General features: G+C 38.1%; 1 protein-coding gene across 4 annotated transcripts in view; it reads left to right on the plus strand.

The window, feature by feature from the left end:
• Window positions 1–26,089, plus strand: part of mino (glycerol-3-phosphate acyltransferase mino) — a 228,361-nt gene that overhangs the window by 117,732 nt on the left and 84,540 nt on the right. For all 4 annotated transcript variants that reach the window (XM_081734695.1, XM_081734696.1, XM_081734694.1 and 1 more), the window contains one exon: window positions 21,889–22,002. In XM_081734695.1, the coding sequence (XP_081590821.1) occupies window positions 21,889–22,002 (114 nt within the window). The remainder of the gene's footprint in view (window positions 1–21,888; window positions 22,003–26,089) is intronic.

Raw genomic sequence — 26,089 nt, forward strand, 5'->3', positions numbered from 1 at the left:
TCTCGTTTTAGAAGGTTTTGAGAGCACTAGTGTTGAGGATACTTAGGTTCAAATTAGGAATAGTATTAAAATTTCAGCAAGAGAAAAATTTGGGTACGCGGAAATACGTAGGAACAAATCATTGTTCGACCAGGAATGCACCAAATTAACGGAGGAGGGAAAATAGGCAAAACTGCGTTGGCTACAAAATCCGAACGACATAACTACACTAAATTTCGTTCAGATCAAACGGGAAACTGATATATAAGTAGAAATTAAAGAAACAAGAATCTCTGGGTGTAGACGAAATTCCGGCTGAGTTAATTTTAGCTAGAGGGGAAAATTGTAAAACAAGATACACAAACTCATTCTCCTTATCTGGAACAAGGAGGAATTACCACAAGAGTGGAAAGATTCAATCATTGTTCCAGTTCACAAGAAAGGCGACAAAGCGGATTTTAATAATTATCGAGGCATTTTTCTTGTGTCATCATCCTATGAAATCCTTTGAAACATTTTATTAGCAAGATTTATCTCATACGCGGATGAAACTACTGGAGATTATCAATGCGGATTTAGAGGAAATCAATCAACGATGGACCAAATATTTACCGTTCGACAAATACTCGGAAAGAATTGTAGTACAATATCCCGGCACATCGATTATTTATTGATTTTAGAAAGAAATTCCATTAGAAGATAAATATTATACAACATTCTTGCAGAATTTGGAATACGGAAAAAGCTAGTTAGATTAATTAAGTTGTGTTTAAACGAAACCCAAAGTAAAGTCCGAGTAGGAATATTCTTGTCCACGAGCTTCCTCGTCGAGAATGGCCTGAAACAAGGAGATGAGTTGTTGACATTATTTTCAACTTTACTCTGGAGTCGCTATAAGGAAAATCAAAGATAGCAACCAGGGCCTAGAGCTGAATGGTATTTACCAGGTTATGGCGTATGCTGATGATGTAAATCTGATAGGGGGTGATAGGAGAACAATAGAATGAAATGCAGAGGCATTATTAAATGCTTACAGGTTTGGAAGTAAATGCAGAAAAAACTAAATATATGGAAATCCACTGGGATCGTAATACCAGGGCTCATAGCGAGTCACTTTTTTAAAACTAAAAGTTACTTTTTTTTCCAGTTGGTCACTAAAAGTTACTTTTTTTCAAATTTGTCACTAAAAGTTTTTTTTTTGGGGGGGGGGAGGTAAAGTGACTTTTTGTGTGATTTATGTTTTACATTGGCAGTTTTCTAAAAAAAATATAAAAATAAATGGGAAAAGGCAGAAACTTATTACTCATTACTCTTCTGAAAGCTTCAGTACTTGCTGCCACATGTGAAACAGTCAGCTTTATTCTCACTTCAGCTTTTATTCTTTCTAAAGCACAGTAGATGGTTGGTGGATACTTAAGCTCTCAAGGTGGGGTTGATGAGAACCCTTCTGTGTCTGTTCTGTCTTCTATCATAATAGTCTTTTAGTTTTCTTTCGTGATAGTTAACGCTCCGCTCAACGTTGTGTGTGTTTGTGTGGCTCGTCATGTTCGTCTTGTGTTATGCTTCTTGTATGTTCTTCTTAAGAGTAGGTGATGAATTTGAATATTTCACGGCTTTGAGAACTCTCAATGCTAAGTTAAATATAATGTCTGGGATGAAGAAATTCGGAAACAGGCCAGAACTGGTTCCACTTACTCAGAAGCTTCTTACATCTGCTAAGTCTGCGTACCGTAACTACAAAGCATGCTTCTTCTTCACCTGAACCATAGGTTGGTGGGCAACATGGAAATTTTAAAACTTTTCTCTCGCTTCGGAGAGCTGTTTTATACTTTGATAAGGCCTCTTCTTCGTAATTGCATCTAGATATTCTATCCTTGGTATTCCTCTTCCTGGTTTTCCTTCTGCCTTTCCCTCAGCACAGTGATCCAATCGGAGTGTCGAATAAGATGGCCCAGCATGCTGTTTCTTCTTTTTTCTATTATCTTCATGATCTGTCTTCCTTGATTAGCTTCCTTTAGTACGTCTTCATTCCTTTTCCTTTCGGTCCATGATATGCGCAGCATTCTGCGCCAACATAGAAAACCTAAGAAAGGAGGAAGCTCAAAAAGAAGTAAAGAAGAAGAAATGAAACAAAACAACAAACAAAGAGAGAGGTAAGGAGAAATTGACAAAAGAAAAAAAAGGGGCATGATGAGATTTTGGTAACTTTTTCATGTGCTTTTGGTCACTTTTTCGTATGATTTTGGTCACTTTTCAACTATTTATAAGATACCAGACCAGTATGAGCTAGAGACCTGCATGGGCCGGGCCTGGCCCGAGGCCCGAAGCCCGGCCCGGCCCGCAGAGCCGGGCTTGGGCGGGCCGACTCTGCTATTTCTTTGGGTCGGGCCGGGCTTGGGCGGGCCGACACTGTTATTTCTTTGGGCCGGGCCGGGCTTGGGCTGGCCGACACTGATTTCTCTTCAGGTCGGGCCGGGCTGGGGCCGATCAATTTCAATTCTTTAATAATTATTGACTTTCGTTGAACGATAATTGGAATAAAGCCAAATGTTTAAGAAGTGTGTCCGTGAAAAATGTTACAAAGAATGCAATAGCTATTTACAGTTTGTGTTGCTTAGCGGCTCCACTTTCACTATAATGGATTGCGGCAAATGGAGCTCTGACCTTGACCTTCACTGAACTCAAAATATAAAAAGAAGGGGTGGGAATGTTTTTCCTGTCGCAAAACAATATTACCAACTTCACTTTATGCTAAAAATCAATTAAGTTAGATTTTTGATACAGGGAATGGAGTTTTTGTTCTCTCGATGACAGGCAAAGTTCTAGGAGGCAATGGTACCATTCGGAAGGCTAGTGTCAGGTTGTGAACCAAAGTTTAGAAAATGTTTCTGAGGGTTAGGTCAAATTTAGTACTAAATTTTGAGAAAAATTCGGGCTCGAGCTAATTTAAAAAAAAAATTATCGGGCCGGGGTCGGGCCAAAAACTTTTAAAATTTATCGGGCCCGGGCCGGGCTTGGGCCAAGAATTTTGAAAAACTTATCGGGCCGGGCCGGGCTCGGGCCGAAAATCTCCAAAACTTTTCGGGCCCGGGCTGGGCCGGGCCTAGGTACTTTCGGGCTGGATTGGGCTCGGGCCGAAAAATTCGGCCCGTGCAGGTCTCTAGTATGAGCCCTGTAATACGTCAAATTATGGATGCGTCAAAGTATCAAATAATATTTTCGATAAAGTGGATACTTTCAAGTATCTAGGGTCCTTATTGATAGACCAAAATCATATCCACGAAGAAATTAAATGTTGACTAAAAGCAGGGAATTCGTGTCATCATTCAGTTCAAAATCTTTTGTCGTCGCTAATTCTGTCGAGAAATTTGAAGCTCAAAATATATAGAACGATAATCATGCTTGTTGTTCTATATTGTTGCGAAACACAGTCGCTTACTTTAAGGGAAGAACGCAAACAAAGTATTTTAGAATAAAATCTTGAGACTAATATTCGCACCTAAGAGGAACGGGAATGGGGAATGGCGGAAACTTCATAACGAGGAACCACATAATCTGCACCCTTTACCAAACATTGTTAGAGTCATCAAATCTAGGAGGCTCAGGTGGGCAGGTCATGTAGCGAAAGAAGGAACGCTTTAAAAGTTTTAACTGGAAATCCAATCGGAAAACGTCCATTAGGAAGGACCTAGTCGCATGAGGAAGAACAATATTAAGATGAATCTCGCAGAAATAGGAATACAAAGTAGAAACTGGATTCAGTTTTGTAAGAAGTCACTGGAGAGGTTTTATAAACGCATCATTAAACCTCCAGGTTTTAAAAAGCCATAGTCTTAGTTCCTTTACGGTAAAAATTACGGAAATTCGGAAGGTTTATGTTTTGTCTGTATGCAGATAGATAAAACACAGTACAACCGATACGTATGCACAAAACCATAACCTGGCGATACAACTAGTTGATGGAGAAATTATACCAATACATTCCTTCAAATTCGAAGCATTTGATATGTCAATGGAATGAAAAAAAAAAAATCACTGGTCTTTTAGTCTTTGAAAAAGACGAAATTCGTTAAGTTCTGACCCAACTTTACAATTTCGAATATGTTGTTATTCCCCTTGTTTAAATTCATTCCCGCAATCCGATTCGGTAGAAGAGCGTGATTAACTAAGTAAACTCATCGCCATCACAACGCTGAACACGTATTTCAGACTTTGTTTCTGAGTCTGAAAATGCTCGTGCGTACACTACAAGTCATTACTCGACACCTTGTATATCATATCGCCATTAACACATCGTGTATAACATTCTTTAAGTAAAAAGTAAAAACTTGTTGTGACTCTTATTAAAAATTTTGGGTTGCGAGCGGAGCGAGCAAGAAAATTTTTAACAAATATATTTCTTTGCAAACCAACAACAATTTAGTAGGGCGCTAATTCTTTTACGGGGCTCCGTGTCGTTTATTCTTTTCCGACACCTTTTCTTTCTTCTTGCTCGTTCGGCGCCCCCTTGCTAACAGCGCCCAGGGCAACCGCCCCGTTCGTCCCCCCTAGCTACAGTTCTGAATGAAAACCAAAATCTAAAATAACGTTACTAGAGTCAGAGCAACTACGTTAAAAGATAGCGAGAAATCGTTTTTATGATTGATTCGTCGCCCTAAGAATAGACCCTATCGCCTTTACCCCCTCCAACCCACTTTTGGATCATCTTCATTGTTGGGTACTCTACGGTTGTGCCACAGTACCAAATAATAATAATAATAATAATAATAATAATAATAATAATAATAATAATAATAATAATAATAATAAAATAAAATCCGCGTATTTGCTTCAGACGTCATGTAATTATTTTCTTACGTGTAGGTTTATTTATTTATGTATTTATTTCATCACATTATTATTATTTTAATAAACAGTGTTTCCTTCCTTGAGCAGTACGTAATTAAAATTGATGAGATACTTGGGAAAGTGTTTCTTGATTTCGTGCAATGAAGTCATACACTTGACATTACCTTGACTTTCATACAAATTTTCACATGGTAATATTCACTTTTTTTTTTTCTGTGGAATATCATTCGAACTACGTGAGGTATGGATATGCTACAAAAGGAAGATAATGTAGAAGTGAGATTTTTTCTACTATTATGTTCGAACTGGAAACCAAATAAAACGTAGTTTGTATTGTTCTTAGCCGTCACTAATGATTCTGGTGAGCTTAATAAATAACCTTTTTTTTTTTTTAGTTTTTAATTAAACAGAGAATAAAAACCCAACGTTGTTTGAGGTTGTGTCCTACTCACAAGGAGGATTTAGTCTAATAAAGGTGTACATGTTAATCTCTCCCAAGTTTGTCTTTACTACAAGCAGTGGCGGCGATTGGACGTTAAAAGTGGGAGGGGGGGCAAGACATGATCTGAATATTTGTATATCAGTGTTAGTTTTCCTGGTTGTTTCTAACACTTTGTTTGACGAAAGGTTGTATAACTACTAGCATACCATCTTTTTCAGTTAAAATATCGTATTTCATATTTTATTAAGTAAATTTACAAGAGCAACGCAAGTAGGTACTAGCCCTTTGTACTCTTAAACAACGAAAGTATAAGAAGAGATTTGATTCCTTGCTATGAACATCTTAAAATTCTGTCTGGAAAATTGTGTGATCAGATTATTTAATAACAAATTTGCAAAACAAATAAGTAGAAAGGATAATATTAATCAGAGTAATGAATAATAAGCCTTGTTTTGTAGAAATTATATTGAAACTAGGGATTAATGAACAACTTATATTTTTAATTCCACACATGCTATTAAATGTATGTTATTACTCTTAGAAAATGAAAGACAGTAAACATTACAAGCATTTGATATGACATTTAAAGAAATACGCAATTGCAATATTAATTGTTTTGAACTGAAATTAAAACGCAATTCCTGTAGCTGTCTTAACTCTACGAGAAGACAAATAACCAATACGTACTCACGCAACTTATATGGCAAATATTATATTGCATCATTTTTTCTACGAACCAGTAATATGTACACAAAACTTAACACTTCCAAATGAAACTATATACATTAAGGGGTCACTTCAAAAAAAGTGGGAGCCAACTGCCCCCTTTTGACCCCTTATCGCCGCCCCTGACTAAAAGGTTATGTGTATATATGAAGTGCCATATATGAGAATTATTGGAACGCTATAGTGGTCGCAATGAGTCGTGAAGCTTGACCTAGATTTACCAGTTTCACCACTCAATAGAACGCGAGGGTGTGTTCCGGTCGTAAACCTCCACCCATGAAATTTTGCCAGTGTCGACGGACGCTCACGTTGTACGGAGAACTTCTCTTGAGGGTGCAGTATTGTCGGATTGCCGCTAAGTTTCGTTTTGTTGTAGTTTTATATTTACCATTATTTTTGTTACCGCTTAATTCGAATAGTTGTCAGTGTTTATTTAAGTACTTTTTTGAGGGGGGTCGATCGTTTGCCACGTTTAAGTTTGGCAACATTGTTGCTACACTTCTGCTGTTTCACGTTTTCTCAATTGTACGTTCGGAAGGCAGCTCCACGATTCGTACCGAATTGCTCCGATGCATGACACGTGACGGAAAGCAGTTCTATGATTGGTGTAGATCCCAGGCTTCACGAGTCATCGCGGTCACTATAGTCAAAAACTTTTGTAAAGTTAAAACGTAGAGTGGAACCTTTTGCGCGGCTAAGCATGACAAGTTAAATTTCATGAACTATACATAATGGTTATTCTTGCACGACAAATATGTTAAATCTCGCGAACCCTAGCAGACAGCTGTCTTTCACGTGGCAAGCTTGTCAAGTTAAATTTCCGAATGGCAGAAAGTTATCTTTTACGTGGCAAATGCAAGAAATTAAAGCCCGCGAACCCTAGCAGATTTTTATCTTTTGCGCGGCGAGCTAGTTGGTCAAGTTAAGAGCCCTAATCACTGCGAAATTAAAATACTACTAATTTTATAGTGATTATGTGATATCTTCAAATAGATAAAAGATAATCGAAATGTGGAACAAGAGCGCGCTAGACAATATTAATTTGCATGAAGTACGGTTATCACGAGTCACCTAGTTACATCCATTTATAAACGCGAAAATAAATGCCGATTTGTAAAAGGCTGGAAATCGAAAGCAGATAAGTGAGTCGTGATAACGGTATCTCATGCAAAATAATATTGTCTAGCAAGCTCTTGTTCCACTTTTCGATTATTTTTCTTTTATCTATTTGAAAATATCACATAATTACTGTAAAATTAGCGGTATTTTAATTTCGCTGTGATGAAGACTCTTAAATGAATCTCGCGAACTCTAGCAGGTAGTTACCTTCTGTGTGGCAAGTTAAATCTCAATCTCTGACAGTTTTCCTTTACCTGGGAAATTTGTCGAGATAAGTTATGTGAAGTGTAACAGAGGTTATTTGTGTAATACCGTAATTTTCCATTAAAATAAATAAAGAGTAGAGGCATAAATGAACCCTCGTACTATCTAGACTTTTTTTTTTGTAGCGCGGACTACCAAAGCGAGTCATTTTGTACCCACCTGTTAAGATTAAATATATCTCGCAATAGAAACAGATTAGAAACTCTCACAAAAATCTACAGGGGTTGAAATGAACAGTACATGCGTTAAGACTAACAACTATTTATTACACTGCCATCTAGGAGTGACACCTCTAAATGTCAGTCACATCTACCAGCGAGTAGAGCTACTTTGTGCCCACCAACTTAAAATACCAAATTTATGAGACACGTTAACGTTCAGTTTGCACCACCGTAAGGCTAGCTAAACGTGTTGAGAAATTACATTTCTTGTACAATTTTAAAGAAACGATTAGAAGAATAATTACAAAAAAAAAAAAAGTGATGATCACAAAGTACTCCCGTTGGTAGTGCAAGGGTTAATCATATTAGCATAATAATAAAATCTCACGGCCTCTCATAGATTTTGTCAGAATGAAAATAATTCCATTTTTTCCTTGTATGAGGTTACGAAGAGCTGTTGAAAAGGACTCGATTTTGTTGCGCAACCTCTGTTGTAATGAAGGGTAATCACCTTGGGTCAAGACAACCAGTGAGTTAATAACAGGTTTTTTCATTAAACGAAAAGAAAAGGCAATGTTTCTTATTCACATTTTCCTTGTGAAAGTATCTTTATTTCCCTTTTTTAATGCTTGGGAGTGACTCTATTGAACTGCGCAACCTCATTATTTTCGTAACCCGAGACAGGTGTTATACTGCTCAAGGGAAAGATAATCGGATTGAGATGTTACCTGTCAGAAATAAGCACATTAATCTTAACAACACGTCAGAACAATACTAAGTGTTCGTTAATAAAAGTTTTGGATAATTCTTTTCGCTACTTTAGTTCGTCTATGATTGCTTGGGAAATGGGAATCTGTGGGAAATAGTCGTTTGGAAACACCTGTAAGCGGCAAGTGTCTCAGTGTGACATAATAATTCATAATACGAGGGAGGATCAGAAATTGAAGTTACAGGGACGATGTTTCTGTAGTCTGTTACAGAGGAATGAAGAGTGTGTGTGGTAATTTTAATACGTAGAGTTGGCAACTGTACAGAGTTTCAGCCAGCCGCCACCTACGGCACTATTGTAGGTAGACACAAATGGTGATTCGTTTAGAAAATTGGTCTCCCGAAGAAGTCCACTCAGCTATTCGATTTCTGTGGCCGTAAACATGTAAACGAAATTTATCTGCAGCTGATAGAGGTTTACGAAGAGAGTCTATAATGTCTGATCAGCATGTCGCAGAATGATGTCGAAAGTTTTCGGCTTAAGAGGCTTCATCCCGGCGAAATTAAAACACTGCTAATTTTACAGTAATTATGTGATATCTTCAAATAGATAAAAGATAATCGAAATGTGGAACAAGAGCGCCCTAGACAATATCATTTTACATAAGATATCGTTATCACGACCCGCTTATCTGCTTTCGATTTCTGGCCATTTTGAAAATCGGCATTTATTTTCGCGTTTCTAAACGGCTGGAAACGGAAAGCCACTAGGTGACTTGTGATAACGATATCGTTATCACGACTCACTTATCTGCTTTCGATTTCTGGCAATTTTGAAAATCGGCATTTATTTTCGCGTTTCTAAACGGCTGGAAACGGAAAGCCACTAAGTGACTTGTGATAACGATACCTCACACAAAATAATATTGTCTAGGGCGCTCTTGTTCCGCATTTCAATTATCTTTTATATATTTGAAGATATCACATAATTACTGTAAAATTAGCGGTATTCTAATTTCGCTGGGATGAGGCCTCTTAACGCCACCGACGAGGAACGCAGTGACAGACGCAGCACGGCGTCAACAATTTGAACACCGCTCGCGTGGAGGAGCTGATTCAGGACAGCAGAAGGATCACGATACGGCATCTGACGGCAGAATTGGGAATGTCGTTCGGAAGCGTTCGTCACATTGTGTACGGTATTCTGCTTCGCTTCAGACGAGGAGGTGAAACACTACGTAACAACGTTGCTGAACACACAAAGATAGGGCTTTTTTTTTATTATTATTATTATTATTACCAGAAGGGAATCTTCAAACTCATCACACGATGCGACAAGTCCCTCAACCGATATGGAGACTATGTCGAAAAATAACCTCATGTATGCATTATCTTTTGGCTGTATTGGTTGTATGAAACAATATATACACGTTTCACCGCAGACTTTGTAACATTACTTTCCGATCATTCCTTGTAATAAACAGTCGTTCAGATTTCTGTAACGTGAGCCATCGCTTGCCTGCCCGACGCTAATAGATGTCCCTAGTGTGCAGCAAATTTGACAATTTAGAACTATTGTGGCAATTCAGTTACAGTTAGAAAATGTCATCGTTCCAATTTAAGTATTTCAATATAGTACAAGAGTCGTAACGTTATTTAGATTTGAGCATTTTTTTTTTTTCAACCGCGTGTTTAGCCACCTAATAACCTAATTGCATGTATATGATATAGATATAATCTAGTTACTACAACCACTGAAATTCCTAATAATAAACGGCAAACGTCTCAGTCTGTGCGTCAGACTAATCCTATTAATAAACAGTAGCTATCTACGCTACTACTTGAGTGTCTGACAGTAGAAGATGTTGCTTGGTGAAACTCTGCGGAGGTAATTTGCCGATGACCACGATTCAATTATAATGTGAAAATTGTATTGTTCTAATTTAGTTATTTCAAAACAGGGCAAGACTCGTAACTTTATTTAGATTTGAGCATTAATATTGTGTAGCCCCATGTTGGTTGATGAGGAAACTCAAATTTGTTAAATGCACCAAAGAGACGCATTCAACAAGAAAAGATCACTCCCAACTAACATTGGACTAAGGAAGAAGCTCGGGAGAACGGTGACTCAGTGGTCGAGTACTTACCTCTGGTGCGTGAAATCTCTGGTTCGATCCCAGGCCAAGTAAGTTTGTGGTGGACAATATCATGTCCGTGGGTTTTCTCATGTACTTCCGTTTCCTCCCACATCCTAGTTCCACCAATTCATCCGCCTTCCTTAGCCTAGGTTAAACTGAAAAATTTCATTTCACTTTCATTTTAAGGAAGAAGCTGGATGAAGTGCTATATATATAGAGTATGGGGTTGTATTGGTTCAGAGGCTTTCACAGTATGGAAGTTAGATAAGAAATACTAAGAGAACTTCGAAATGTGGTGTTGGGGGAAGATGGAGAAGATACGAAGATGTTTTAAAACAGGTAGGAGAGAAGAGGACGCTCTTATCTAGCATCCTTCGTACAAAGCCATTCGATTGGACACATCTTGTAATGAAACTTCCTTCTTCATATTGCAAAAGAGGAAAAGCTGGAAGTAAAGCGAAGAGTTAGAAGAACACAACTGATCGATGATTTAAAAAAATAGAAAAAAATATTGGGAGTTAAAGGAGGACGCTGAAGAGGAACGTGAAAGAAAGATTTCCAGGCCCAAATCTTAAAAAAAAATCCCAGGACCTCCTAAAAGGTAGAATACTTAATAATAATAATAATAATAATAATAATAATAATAATAATAATAATAATAATGTAAACAATTAGATTTTTTTAATTGAACAAGATTTTAACCTATAGTATGCACCAGTTGTGGCGCCCAAAACTTCGAACCGCTGCATACTAACCTATGGTGTACAGCGGTTCGAAGTTTTGGGCGCAACAACTAGTGTATACATAGAGCAGGATCGTTTCGAGATGGGCAACAACAATTTTGACAATTGAATTGCATAAAAGAAAGTCCAATGACAAGCTGTTTTGTTTCTGCGGCGATGAACTTTCAAGTTTATCAGTCAGACTTAATGTTTCTCAACTGTAGGCCATGTCACAGAAGGACTTCCTTATTAGCAGTGGCCACATTCGAACATTACCTCGGGTGACTGAAATTGCAAATAAAAGGAAATTTATTTGATATCATCGTGGGGGTCACTTTTCGCATCGAAAAACAGATTGCGAAGCGTTTTGGAGAATTAGTTCGAGGATTATTTCCGGCAGTGTTTTAATCTAGCAAAGTTCGTTGCTTTGCAAGGAGGACTACTTTGAATGTAAGAGCAGATAATTGAGTTCTCATATCTCATAAACAGCATGAAAATAGTCCACAATAGGTGGAAAAGAAATTAAAGCTGACGTAAGACCATGTTTCTCCCATCAATGTATTTAGTATTGGTTGTAGACTACCAACAAAGCAGCGCGTCAATGATGGTTGCATATTTGCCAGGAAATTAACCACAAATTTATCTGCGAGGTTGTGTGCCAAAAAATAACCAGATATGTATGCTCGGCTGCATATGTGCCAGGAAATTAACCAGAAATGCATCTGCTATGTGGATTGCCTGGGCGGCGGAGGGGGGAGGGGCAAAATTGGCCGCGCTGTTTTTAATAAATCTGTCAAGTAGTAAAATTTTTACCACTTTCGGTTGTAGTAGAGAGATATAGGGAAAGGTGGAATCTTTTTTAAGACGCTGAATCTATTACTAAAAAGTTCGTTTGTCGCTGTCCGCTGCCGTTTCTGTGTTACTATAGTAATAAAGCGTGAAACCGGAAATGGATGATTATCACTCCCAGATAATAGAGGGTTAACGGAGAAGGTGTAACCTATTCTTTGGACGCTGAATCTATTCAGAACAACTACTGCTCGATATTTATTATCGCTTTTGCTCATCAATATTGTTAACAGAAGTACAAGTAATTTTTTTTTTTTACTTTTTCCGCTCTAAGTAGATTACGAATTAAGATTTCAGGGCTTTCGGCATTTATGGGCATGTTAGCCCGTCACGTCTCTCGGCGATCACATTGCTCGCGGAATTGATGAGAAAGAAAGAAATTGGGAAGGAAGGAAGTAGCCTGGGACCATTATGTAAGGTACTATCCGGGCATTTGTGGTGGGAATGAGTAAAACTGAGAAAAAAACCTCACACAAGCCTGCAAAAGCTTTTACACATTTCCGACCGAGTGTCCCCACTGTGAATCGAACCCGGGATCATTAGCACTAGAGGCGAGAATGTCAGCGACTACGATACACGAGCTCCGATTTTAGTAGAGGAGTAGGGTAGAGATGGTATCTTCTCTTAGATGCTAAATAGATTAATGAAAAATAACTTGACGCTATGTATTACCATTCGGGATGTGGATACATTTTGTAAGAATATGATGAATGAGGACTGGCCATCGACATGTTAGCGTAAAAGACAATAACTTCATTCACTTAAGTTGTGGGTCCAGGTAAATGGCAACGTTGCATTTTCATTTAACATTGGGCGCATAAAGAGTGTACAGCCTAAACGACTTGTCCATTTAAAAAAATCCTTCATTTTAGTTTGGACACATCATATTTGGAGACTGTTTTCCCTCTTACATTTGGTTGTAACTCTGATAATAAGTTACCCTATGTCAGGGGACTTATATAATATCGAGTTACTGAAAATACATCACACTATGGATGAAGCTTTTAACTTAAGAGTTGATTTAACTAACCCCTTTGATTCCTTATTTTGAGGATTTCAACCCCGAGCAATAGGCTTAGTTCTTAGCCTCAAAGAAAGCAGATACCAAGATTCAAAAACATCGGATATATTTGCAGGAAAGTTATAGTGAAACAGACGGAGAAGAAAAAAAAGGAGAGACAAATTATGGATTCTCACTGGGAAGGGAAGAATGTACGTACTGTGAACCTGTCAATATCCTGGTATAAATGTTTTTTAAACACTTGATAAATTTTATCTTCATTGTGAGTTGTTATGGGGCTGTTGTCAGATAATTGTTTTCATAAAACAAATCTGAGTTGTCTGGCTGAATGAAGTACTTGGTCGTTGGCGGAGGAAGATCGTGTGATGTGAAGTTGGGCGAATCGAGTTCACACAAATATTCAAGTGAACGCCCTGAACTTTAATCAGTGGAGTTCAAAGACGTTAAAACGACAGATTGTTTTCAATTTATTTATGATCCATTTAAATGAAATGGCGCCGAGGAATTTGTCGAAAATGCTGGGCCATGCATGTGGCAGAGTCAAAGCAGGGAGACGACCTTATTGGAAGGTATGTAGACTCTTCGGTGGCCTTTGATCACTGCACGTGTAGCCATCTCGTAGGAATAGTATTACGTAAGGCAGTGGTTCTCAACCTAATTCCTATCACGAACCCCATTTTATCACATCCTTCTGCCAGCGACCCCTTATAATTTCTGGTTTGTAATAAGCTTGTGTGGGATTTTTAATGTACCTATTGCGGAGAGTTCACGATATCCGTATATTTCTATAATAGTAAAATCCATTTTGTGTATATCTAGTGGATACAGTAACATCCCTAAAAGCGAATGGATTAAAACCAAATTTGGTTAGTTCATTCATACTACAAATATCGAATCCGATCCGTCGTTCTGTTTTAAAATCGAGGCCGTTTGAAAATTTCAAGGGGGTTATCAAGTTTTATTAAGTGTGTTCAAGTTTTCAAGTTTTGTTATTTAAAATTAAGGCAGTTATCAAGTTTTAAAGTTTCCAAACGGCCTCCAAACTCCCTTAATTTTGGGTCATATGATAAGAAAATAAAGTGATTTCTAATTTTGGTTTTAAAAAAATGGACAATTGTTTAAAAAGTTATTTTAATATTCGAGAGGCCGCCACTTTGAGTTACCTCATTATTATTGTAAATTTGATACGTTGTTGTGTGTGTGTTCAGTATCACCAAAAGTTGTTAAAAGCAAGTTAGGAAAAAGTTACATTTAAAATTTAGGAAACAAATAAAATCCCACACCAAAATCTACCTTCATTATGGCCAGCTTGCTGGAAAAATATACTATTCGCTCACACATATACGTATCTAATTAGATTTCAGTTCCAATTGTATTTCAATATGCAGGTTTTGTTGCATTTGTATTTTTCTGGTGTATTTAGTAGAAAAAGTGTTTAGTTGGTCTTTTTGAAAGTGCTTAGTAGTCCTATATATTTTGTTGTTCTTAACAGTTGTATAAAAATAAAAATATGCCAACATTCAACAATCAAAACAACATTCAAAATAATATTTAAGAATATTTTCCACTATTAGATTCCAAGATATCACTTCCGCTTATCTTCGCGATCCCTTATGAAACTCTTTGTGGTGGACAAACACCGTGTGCGTGGGTTTTCTCGGGATTCTCCCGTTTCCTCCCACTTTCTTCATTCCACCATTTCATTAATTACTCATCATCACCGTCTCCTTTAGCCTAACCGGCATAACCGTGGGACGTAAAACTAAAAAAATTCATTTCATTTTCCCTTACGAAACTCTCTCTCGACCTCCCAGGTTGAGAAACCCTGACTAAGGGATTTTAAGGCTTTTCTTCAGATATCCTGTCGCATAACTCGTCGTCTGATGGGGCGTCGTAATTGTTTGCAGAAACCTATGCTAAGATCACAATAAGCATCGTACTTCCTGACGTTAGACACACTGACGTTCCGAATGCCAAATATGTTGGTAGTGCGGAATAAATGAGTGAAACTTAGATTTCACTGTTTAAATTTAACGTGCTATCCGAACTATGTGTTATGTTCCCACCGGATTTTGCATGCGCGTTATGTGAACCGAATAAAGTGAGTGAATCTTGTAAAAAAAAATTTCGAGGTGAGATGATGTAGTATGGCTGTGGATTTTTGTTTATGTGATGGTCAGAGTCCTGTTAAAACAAAACGTCTTCGCTTTCTCTCATGCTTTCTCAGTTTGTTCGTTGTAATTTAATGTAGAAAAGTTGTAAAGTGACTTTCTTCCCTTTGAAAGGAGGTTATTAGACCTATCGAATTCTATCGCAGGTCAGCTTCTCTTCACGCGACTCTAATCCTCTCACGATTCTTTCAATGTTGCAGATGTAGATAACAGAAAAGTTTCTGTTAGGTTTCTCGGTAGTGGCGTCATTTGAAATCAATTTTGCGAGGGTTAATTTTCTTAGAGTGAATGCATTCGTTGTTGAGGATCATACTTTAATTTTACAAACTTAACTTTAATGGTTACCAATCCCATTTATTATTATTATTATTATTATTATTATTATTATTATTATTATTATTATTATTATTATTATTATTATTATTATTATTATTATTATTATTATTGAAGTATTTGAAAATTGACATCCCAGCTTTTTTTTTTTTTTTAAATTAGTGTCCCACTATTATGCGTCGAAACTAAAAGAAATAGTGATGTTGATTATAATGAGCGAAGTGATAGAAGAAAGCGTGAGGAAATTGGGGAGCACTAAGAGAGTCCACGTACAGTGTTTGTTCATCACAAAACTCACTTGGCACTAGGATGTGAACCGGTTTGGCTTGAGCCCTGAGCCATGGGCTCAGCTTAGTTCAGCTGAGCCAACAGCTCGAGCCGGCTCGATTGAAATGAGCCATTGGCTCGGTTCGGCTCGGCCCAGGTGAGCCATCAGCTTGGTTCGCTCAGCTCAGGTGAGCCATCGTCTCGAACCGTCTCAGTTGGGTGAGCTGTTGGCTCGGTGGTAACTGATTCGTGAGCCGAGCCGTTGACAACAGTACTTGGCTCTAACTGGGATCGAACCGGGACTCCACACATCAGAGATCAGTGCTTTACTAGAGCAACGACATCCGACATCCAAACCTCAGTCCAACTCAGTGATGGCGACGTTTTCTGCTTCATCAGTTAGTATACAGATGAGACGACACAATAGGCTTCAGACTTCTTATCCGTTCTGTAGTTAGCATAAGAAAAAAACATGTTATTACGTACCAGTGACCAATTTATTCCGTAGTAAAGATTAACGGATGAAATGTAATTATTTCTTTCAAAATACATGGCAAACTAATGCATCGCTAGAGACGGTGACGGCGGCAGAAACGCAAAACCCACAGCAAACCTCCTACTGACTTGAACTCCGAATAGTGTTCTCAATCCACGAAATTTCGGAGTAGCTCACGTAGTTTTAAATTGATTTATTTTGCGGAAAAAAAAATAGCGGTAGAAAAATATTCGACCTACTATAATTTTGTTCCGTAGATAGGCTAAGGAATCAGCACGTAATATGTTTTAAAGAGCTATTGCATTGCAACAAGTCACTATCCTTTCAATGACTTTCCGGTTGTTTTGCGGCCTTGAAGGAAGACAGGATTCCTCGTTTGGTCCACTCCTAAGGCCTTTTGACCTTGGCCAAGTAGTTTCCGATTTACATAACTAGATAAAAAACAACTAGCAAATGGTCTTAGTAATATTCTTTAGTAGTTTATATCGTAACGATAGAATCTTAAATTCCTTCTGTATGTTCGAAGTGGATCTTTTTATTATCGACGAGGAATAAAATAGACCAACAAAGAGAACCGGAAGATCCCTGATGGATGAAGAATGATAGACTTTAATTACGCTGGCGAGGTTTTCAAGTTGTTTAACAAAGTTGTCATTGAGCTTTCCACTATACTTACAAATCAAAATATGCAAACTGTAAATAAGTTTTCAAAGAGGAGTCTCCTGTTAATTATATCAGATATAGGTCGTCTGCAATACCTTAATGTAGGGGCAACTTTTCTATTCATTGGTATCTATTTACAACGGTTTCCCTGGAATAAAGAATCTCTGTTTAATATATGCTGCATTTGACGAGCTAATATCTTGTTACACTATTTCAATCCGTTAGCAATCAAGCTATCGGGTTGACTTATAATATTAACTCGACAGTACAAGTAGTTTGGCTTATAAGCTTTGATCTGACATGAGCTAGAAGTACTTTCATTATATATTCCGAGTGTATTATTATTATTATTATTATTATTATTATTATTATTATTATTATTATTATTATTATTATTATTATTATTATTTGTGCATAAGTGCTACAAATATTGTACGTGGGTAGTCTCAGAAGTAAAGTGTCCAAAGCGCTGGGGACGCAGGACGAAAGGAAACTATTCCCACTGCTGTTGTCAGCACGGTTGTTTCGCCCATTCCCAAACAGGCCTGCACGTACTTTGCTGGGAGACACACTTTTGGTTTGGCAGCCGTTTTTATCGGAGCTCTTGCTTGGGGATACCACCAAGTGTGAAACTTGTTCAATTATTCGGTTTCTCAACGCGAAAGGCGTGAAACCAATTGAAATTTACCTCCAATTGACGGAACTGTATGGGGAATACTGCAAGTGATGTAGGGAGTTTGGAGCTTGTCGTAATGAAATTCATGACATATTTCTTCGCTGCTGCGGAGATGAAAAATCGATTGTCACGGGTGATAAAACCTGGGCAATGAACTTCACATCTGATACTAAACAGCAATCACGTGAGTGGTGGCATTCCTCTTCGCCTAAGCGATGAGATTCAATACTTCCTCAAACACATGGCGGTAATCAGGCGAGACATGAACATACAAAAGTGCCACAGCACCTACAAAAATGGTGATTATCGACCCAAATGGTGATTATGTAGAAAAATAGATAAATGTACAAACTTTAGAATGATGTACACATTGTTCAAAATAAATATTTCTTTGTATTTCTAGAAGAATAAAAAAATCTTACTTTGAGATTACCCTCTATAACAAACTACAACTTTAATATGCCGTTATAGCTTCCATAGGTACAGTTGCTCCGGATATATCTAATGAAAAGTGTTTATGGACAATTTTAAATCGAAGTTCGTAATTTACAACTTACAATCATCTATCTTCCTGTTGTACTGTGTGCATCAGGAAGTTAGTCCTAAATTGCAGAGATGCTGATTTTTTTTTCCAAAATAAGTCCTGAGATTAAGTATGTGGTGCGTCGAAGATACGAGCGAAGAAGTGAACGAGGGAAGTTGCATAATGCACACACTTGTCATATAATCTAGTAGGAAGAATTAAAGCGTAACCTCTAAGATGGGGGGAGGGACCGCGGTGGTAGGGCGTTCACCTCTAGTGCATGGAATCCTTGGTTCGATCCCAGCTCGCGCCAAGTGAGCTTTTTGGTGGACAAACACCGTTTGCGTAGGTTTTCTCGGGGTTCTCCTACTTTCTTCATTCCACCATTTCATTTATTCTCACCATCACCGTCTCCTTTAGCCTAGTCGGCATAACTGTGGGACGTAAAACTTAAAAGATTTCATTTAATTTCATATTAGCCGTATACTACGAAAAATATGAAGAACGTGCGGAAGATGGGCGGACCATGTCATATGATAATTAGCACATTTTTTTAAAATAAACACTCCACAACAAACATAAATAACGCTCATAAAAGAAAAATTAAATTTACTTAAAAGTACCTAGGGATGCGCACGAGACGAGTCGAGACAGGATTTTCCTGACAAAATTCGAGTCGAGACACGGCTCTTCCAATAGAAAAATATACATTTTTCGAGTCGAGACATCACTTTTACAGCACATTTTCGAGACGAGACAGCTAGAAATCTTGTCTCGTGCGCATCCCTAAAAGTACCCAGTGTTCGATTAAAAAAAGCTTTTGATATGTTGAGAATTTTGATAGTTGTTGTTGTTCAGAGTTTCATGAATTCTTGAATAAAGAGCTAGGAAAACTACTGATGAACTGTTTCGTGGAATGGGAGGAAACGGAAGAACTCCGAGAAAACGCACTGACATCATAATTACATAACCTGTGATCTAACTAGGGACCCCTCACACCAGACTGAACCCACCGGCAGTTTTATGGCTGAGGATTTTTTCTGCTTTAAACAAGAATATATATTAATAGCGGTGTCTGTGAACAAAGAACTTCTGATTTCCGATTCTCGTAAATTGAAAGTGACTATGTTTGCGACTCTTACTCTCTTGAACCACCTGACCGATCCCGATCAAATTTTTGACATAGATGCAGTGCTGGCCTAGGAGTGTTTTTATCTATTCTCTTTGACGGTAGAACTTAGGAGAGGGGGAATTATAAAAAATAAATAAAACATATGTGTATATATATATATATATATATATATATATATATATATATATATATATATATATATATATTCACTTTGATGGTAGAACCTTGGGAGGGAGAGGGAAAGGGGAGATTGATATATAAAAATAAATTTAACTTAAATCTTGAACCACCCAACCGATCTCGATCAAATTTTCAACATACACGACATTCGTGCCTGGGATAATTTTTATCAAGCCGTGCCCCGCAACATGGGGATGGGAGAGGGATATATAAAAATAACCGAAAATGATCAATATCAAAGAGCGCTTTAGTAATACTAAAAACGGAACATATTACTATTTTTCTTTAATTTAACCCAGCAAAATCGGGGTTCGTCTTAGATTCGAGGACGTCTTAAATTCGAGTAATTATCGAGAAATTCTAAATTAAAGATATTATGAACGTGTTATTAAAACTACTTTGCTAGCCATAAATATTTTTAATTGTGTATTATATTCATTCAGACAACAATAGTGTCCTGCGCGTGCGCAGGACGTGCAGATTTGCTACCAGGGTGGAAAAAAATCATGATTTTTTTCAAAAAAATCATTTTTGTTGATTTTTTTTTATTTAAATCGATTTTTTTGATTTAAATCAAATATTTTTCTTCGTATAATACAAGTCGCGAACTGAAGAAAAAACATTAGGAATTAGTATTAAATGTTAATTATGTCATTTACGTGAAAGTATTGGGTTTAAATTTTGAATTAATTCCCAATCATTAACCTATTTCAATCCCAAACAATGTTTCTTAAGCATTAAGGAAAAAGTACAGCAATGTATATCAACATGACACTTTTCTTTTCACGAAGGTTACTGATATTTGGCAGGGGCATATTTTTAAACAATTGGAACTAGCTAGCTGCACGAAATCCATATAAAGTACATAAATTTCGCCTAAAATTAAGTAACTCACTCTATGACCTATGGAACCCGGAGGTTCAGTGTCATGTTCACAAAAGCTCTCCACTGACTTCTATCCTTAGTCAACTGGATCCAGTTTTTACTTTGTATTCCTATTTCTGCGAGATGCAACTTAATATTGTCCTCCCATCTGCGCCTAGGCTTCCTGATGGTCGTTTTCGGATTGGACTTCCAGTTAAAACTTTGAAAGCGTTCCTACTTTTTTCCATTCTCGCTACATGTCCTGCCCACCTGGGCCTCCAAGATTTGATGACCCTAACAATGTTTGGTAAATGGTATAAATTATGCAGTTCCTCATCATGAAGTTTTCGCCATTCCTCATTTCCGTTCCTTTTGGTTCCGAATATTCGTTTCAGGATTTTATTCTCAAATACTTTCAGTCTGCGTTCTTCCCTCAGCGTAAGCGATCATGTTTCACAATCATACAGCACAACAGGCATAATTATCGTTTTATATATTTTAAAGCTTCAAATTCCTCGACACAATTCGCGACGATAAGAGACTTTGAACTGAATCATAACACGAATTCCTTGTAGGGATTTTCTGCAGAAATTCCAAAATAAAAAAATCAAGATGATCAGTTCCAGAAGAAGAAACACTTATGATTGTTAAAAATATGCTTTATGTGACGTGAAAAACAGTTCAAATGCGAGTTGTCCGTGTATTTAAGACATCTATACATAGCAGGCACGTTTTTATACTTTTCTGTTGGCTATTTTATTTCCTCTTGACAATTTTTCCTGCACAGGCACGGCAAATTTTTTGCGATCACATCGCAGATCGCGGCATGTTCTGCAATGGGGTCAAGTATCCACTTAATCAAAAGTATTATTCGATATTTTAACGCATCCAAAATTTGTCGTATTACGATCCCGAGGAACTTCTTTGTGTTTAGTACATAAATTTCGCCCAAAATTTTAAAATCTAATTTTTTTTCTTGTTTCGGAGAGGGGATCGGACCCCTCTAAATACGCCCCTATTATCTGGAAACAAACAAATAGACGTGTACACAAAAGAGTTTTCATCTTAAATGTCCATGGTGATTTCCCCGTTGGAATAGAAATTTTAAAACCTTGTGTTACAAAGAGAAGAAAGCAGGATTCACCCGTAACCCGTTCAAACGGGATTTTCCCTGATCGTTCCCTACATGATACTAGTTTTCATACTGTGCTTACATAGATTTGAGTCTCATTGTATTATGATTATTATCTTCCATAATCGAAATAACAGAAGATAAACGGGATTTTACTTACTTTCACTTTAAATTAATTCATTTCGGAATTTGATTTAAATCAACGATTTTTATTTAAAAAATCAAGTGATTTAAATCTTGATTAAAATCGTGATTTAAATCAGACTGATTTAAATCAATCCACTCTGTTTGCTACTATATCACTAATGGTGCTTCGCATGTTTTACTCATGAAAATCTAATGTTGCTTAGCATGTTAAATTCTTTACTTTTAAAAAAGTATCAAAACTTTCATTATAATGAAAAATGAAATGAATTTTTAATTGTAATCTAAACTTTTCAACAATTATTGTGTATATATATATATTTATTGCAGGCAAATGAGAGGTCCCTTTACCGTATCAAAGATGTTCCTACTTTTGAGTTCAAAGCTCCGGCCAAGAGACCATTCATGGGTTTGTGCTGTACAGCGTGTAATCCAAGCAGCAGGGTAAGTACTATTATTATTATTTGTAGTAGTACTAAAAGTAATATAAATTATAATTATTACCACGCTTAACTTTGCCAAATAGAGTGCACAAACATGGCAGTTGTGGGGAGCAAGTTGAATGTGACTTTTAAGCAATCCCTTCCTTCCTAAAATATATTTTAGGGGGTACTATCATTTTAACTTTACAGCTAATTTAACCTAACTTAACTTAGCGCAGCAATATGTACAAGGGCACATAACCAATTACAAAACGGTTACTATAGAGCGCTAGAAATAAGTAAGTTCTACGAAACACAGCGTTGCCAAGCCCGATCATTGGGGTTATGTTAAAATACTTTAAGATTACACCTGACGAATCTCTATGTATAAAGTCTTGAGTTGTAATTGTGTTTAATCTTGATTTTAACATAGGTATTTTTTTTCTAAATCTGTAAATTCCACAATGCGAATTATACGAATTGAGGCTGTCGCAAAGTTTAAATGTACGCGTACGTCCGGTGGGAACTCATGTGGTTGGGATCAAAGGCGCCGATTTCTCTGGAAATGGGGGGGGGATTCAGATGCAGAAGGCATATATGAGGATTTTTAAGACAAATTGCATTAAAATTATGTCAAATATTGTACATTCATAAATACAATACGAGGGCTCACATGAGCTTTGGGGAAGGCCCGGGCTCCACCGGCCCCCCTGGGATCGGCGCCCTTGGTTGGGATCCCACATTAAGCTGTAGGATTCGCGCACCCAGAAATGTTTGCTCTGAGTCGTCCAAAGTATTTTGGAGTGAGAATCCAATGCACCTATGTAGTATTGAACCTGTCTTATTCTGCTTCCGAAAAGATGATAAGTAATTGTTAATGACTTCCACCTATATATATATATATATATATATATATATATATATATATATATATATATATATATATATATATATATATATATATATATTAAGAAAACATAATAGAACTAGATTACTTTATAAGAAAAGAAGGAGTACAAATGAGGCAGAAAACCAAATCTTTAGCCTACGTCAATCATTTCTCTGTTATACAAGTATAGTTCTGTTAACAAAGTCTACGAATGTTAAAGGATGAGGTGGCTCAGTGGTAAAGTTTCCACCTTTGGTGCATGGGGTCCATGATTTGATCCCAGCTCACGCCAAGTGAGCTTTATGGTGTACAAACACCGTGTGCGTGGGTTTTCCCGTATCCTCCTACTTTCTTCATTCCACCATTCCATTCATTTCTCATCATCACAGTCCCTGTAGCCTAGCCGGCATAGCCGTGGAACGTAAAACTTAAAAGATTTCATTTCATTCCATTTTCTACGAATGTTAGTCGAGTTACGACATTTGGTGAGTCCTGGCCCGGTGAACCCCACTTTGGGTGCACCCCTGAGTTGTAGGGACATGCCTCATATAGCTTCGGCGTTGAAAGGAATGCTGAATTCCAATCTAATCAACAAGAAAATGACCGATTTAATCTTTCTTTTCTATATCCGAGACCCTTCAAGATTTTGAGATGCGAGAGCAGAAGATTACATTACAAAAGGGGGAATAAATAACAGACATATGAAAATGAAGAAAAATGTACCCAACAACCTTTCCATAATTTTTCTTGCTATCGCCGTATTCTGTTGTGTTAATTTAGGATATTATTTTTTAAAAGAAAACTGAAGAACCCTATCAGACACTCGAGGAATCATTGAGTGGTAAATGTAAAGCGAAAAAAAAAAAAAAAAGAAAGCATCGTTAGAATTCTTTTTTTCTGGCTGCAAAAATGTTAAGTGACAGTCGCATTAGTGCAAAGACAAAGGAGACCGAGTGCAGCATATAACAGCGAGTGGGTGATGCAAAGCAAAAGTCTCTCATCTACTGACTTGCCTTCGCTATATTTAGGCCTAGTGCGTTCGTCAGCATGTGAAGCCAGGGACGGCCTTGTTGCTCATGTGTAGACCGAGAATTGCGTTGAGTTTGGCTTTCGTCTTCTCCGAGAAAGTGAAATGTACTTGAACTGGAATCGGTACACCTGTCTACGAAATCGCGTAAGTATTGAGTTTTAACACATTAAAGAGTGTTGGTGACAAAGTTACAAGGAACAGAAACCAAACCCCAATAATGTCGCAGAGAAACAGACCAAGGTGTGTGAACTGTGCTTTTTTACTCATCCGTGGAAGAATGATTATTACTATTAGTGAAGCGTTGATACAAAAAAGTATACACACACAGATATCTTAAAACAATTCCTTTGATTGTGTTTTGAATATATTGTTCTTGCTTTTATATATATTGTATTGTGATTGGTGTGTCCTTCGATTTTCCCAATCGAAGTTAATCAGAAGTTTCCTCTTACATAAGAGTCACATGGTTGAACGTGAACTGGGACACCGATTCTAGAGGACAGCGTTGCCACTTTAATGGGAGTGGAGTTGCGCTTCGGTTTTGTTTGTTTGTTGCCAACATTGTTTACTTCAGTGGTGCAATGACATGACTTGGTGTGCGGACTTGATTACCTGAATACGAAAACAGATAAGGTGACACAGAAAAACATCGAATCAATGAAAATACTTGATTCGCGTTTTTTGGGCAGTACCTCAAAATAAAAAACACAATTTTCTCTTTCCGTTGTGTTTACATATTCGTTCCTTTCAGTTTAATGTCCCATGATTCAGGGGTGGATCCAGGACAGACTTCTAGGGGGGCAGTGGGTTGTAATACTGCTACTTAGAGATACTTTTAAGAGCTCCAAACTATGGGATGGGTTTTATTTATATATATAAAATAAGAAAGTTTCCTCTTCTGGGGGGGGGGCGATTGCCACTGCCATGATTATGCCTGTGTGGCTAAAGAAGACGGATGATTTAAGCAAGTGAATGATAATCGAATAATTGGTGGAACGATAATGTGGGAGGAAACAGGAGCATTCTGACAACCCACGGGCATGATGATGTCCACCACAAAATTGGCCGGCATCGAACCACGGATCCCATGCACTAGAGATAAGCGCTCTACCACAGAGCCACTGAACGTCATCTTGTGTTTTCAGTGCCACATTAAAGTAATAACACAGGGGCTGCGTGGCTCAGTGGTAGAGCATGCACCTGTGGTGCGTGGGGTCCCTGGTTCGAACCCAGCTCGCGCTTTCTCAGGATTCTCCCATTACCTCCCACTAGTGCTCTCAAACGGGTCGGGTTGACCCGACCCGACCCGTGACCCGACCCGACCCGAGTCGGGTCGGGTCAACTCGGGTCGGGTTACGGGTCGGGTCGGGTCAGGTCAGCTCGGGTCGGGTTGCCGGGTCGGGTCAGTCGGGTCAGCTCGGGTCGGGTTATCGGGTCGGGTCACTCGGGTCGGGTTGTCGGGTCGGGTCAGTCGGGTCAGCTCGGGTCGGGTTATCGGGTCGGGTCACTCGGGTCGGGTTGTCGGGTCGGGTCAGTCGGGTCAGCTCGGGTCGGGTTGTCGGGTCGGGTTATTCGGGTCGGGTTGTCGGGTCGGGTCAATCGGGTCAGGTCGGGTCGGGTTGTCGGGTCGGGTTATTCGGGTCGGGTTGTCGGGTCGGGTCAATCGGGTCAACTCGGGTCGGGTTATCGGGTCGGGTCACTCGGGTCGGGTTATCGGGTCGGGTCAGTCGGGTCGGGTTGTCGGGTCAGTCGGGTCGGGTTGTCGGGTCGGGTCAGTCGGGTCAGTTCACTTTGGTCAACTAAGTTTAGGTTGAGCTTAAACTCGGCTGGAGTCGAAAACTGCTGTTTTACACTACCTGCGTAATTAAAAATAGCAATTTTCAATTGATTTTATAGAAACCATAAATGTATTTTGAACACTTGCAGCTAGTGTTTTTATGGTAAATGCTTATTTTTGTAGTTGTATGTACTTTAATTTTTAAATGTGGAAGATTGATTTTACCAATCGACTGTAATATTAATATCTACGCCAATATGGAGTCTGGATTTAGAACAAAACTAGAAGTTGTTTAAGCAAGGTCAAAAGAAAGATTGGATATGGACGACCAAGCCCAAGCAGGGCCGCGGTAGCTCAGTGGTAGAGAATTCATCTCTGGTGCATGGTGTCCATGGTTCGATCCCAGCTTGTGT

The sequence above is a fragment of the Thermobia domestica genome, chromosome 12 (genome assembly GCF_964235325.1).
Source record: "Thermobia domestica chromosome 12, izTheDome1.hap1.1, whole genome shotgun sequence".
In the NCBI taxonomy this organism is placed as follows: Eukaryota; Metazoa; Arthropoda; class Insecta; order Zygentoma; family Lepismatidae; genus Thermobia; species Thermobia domestica.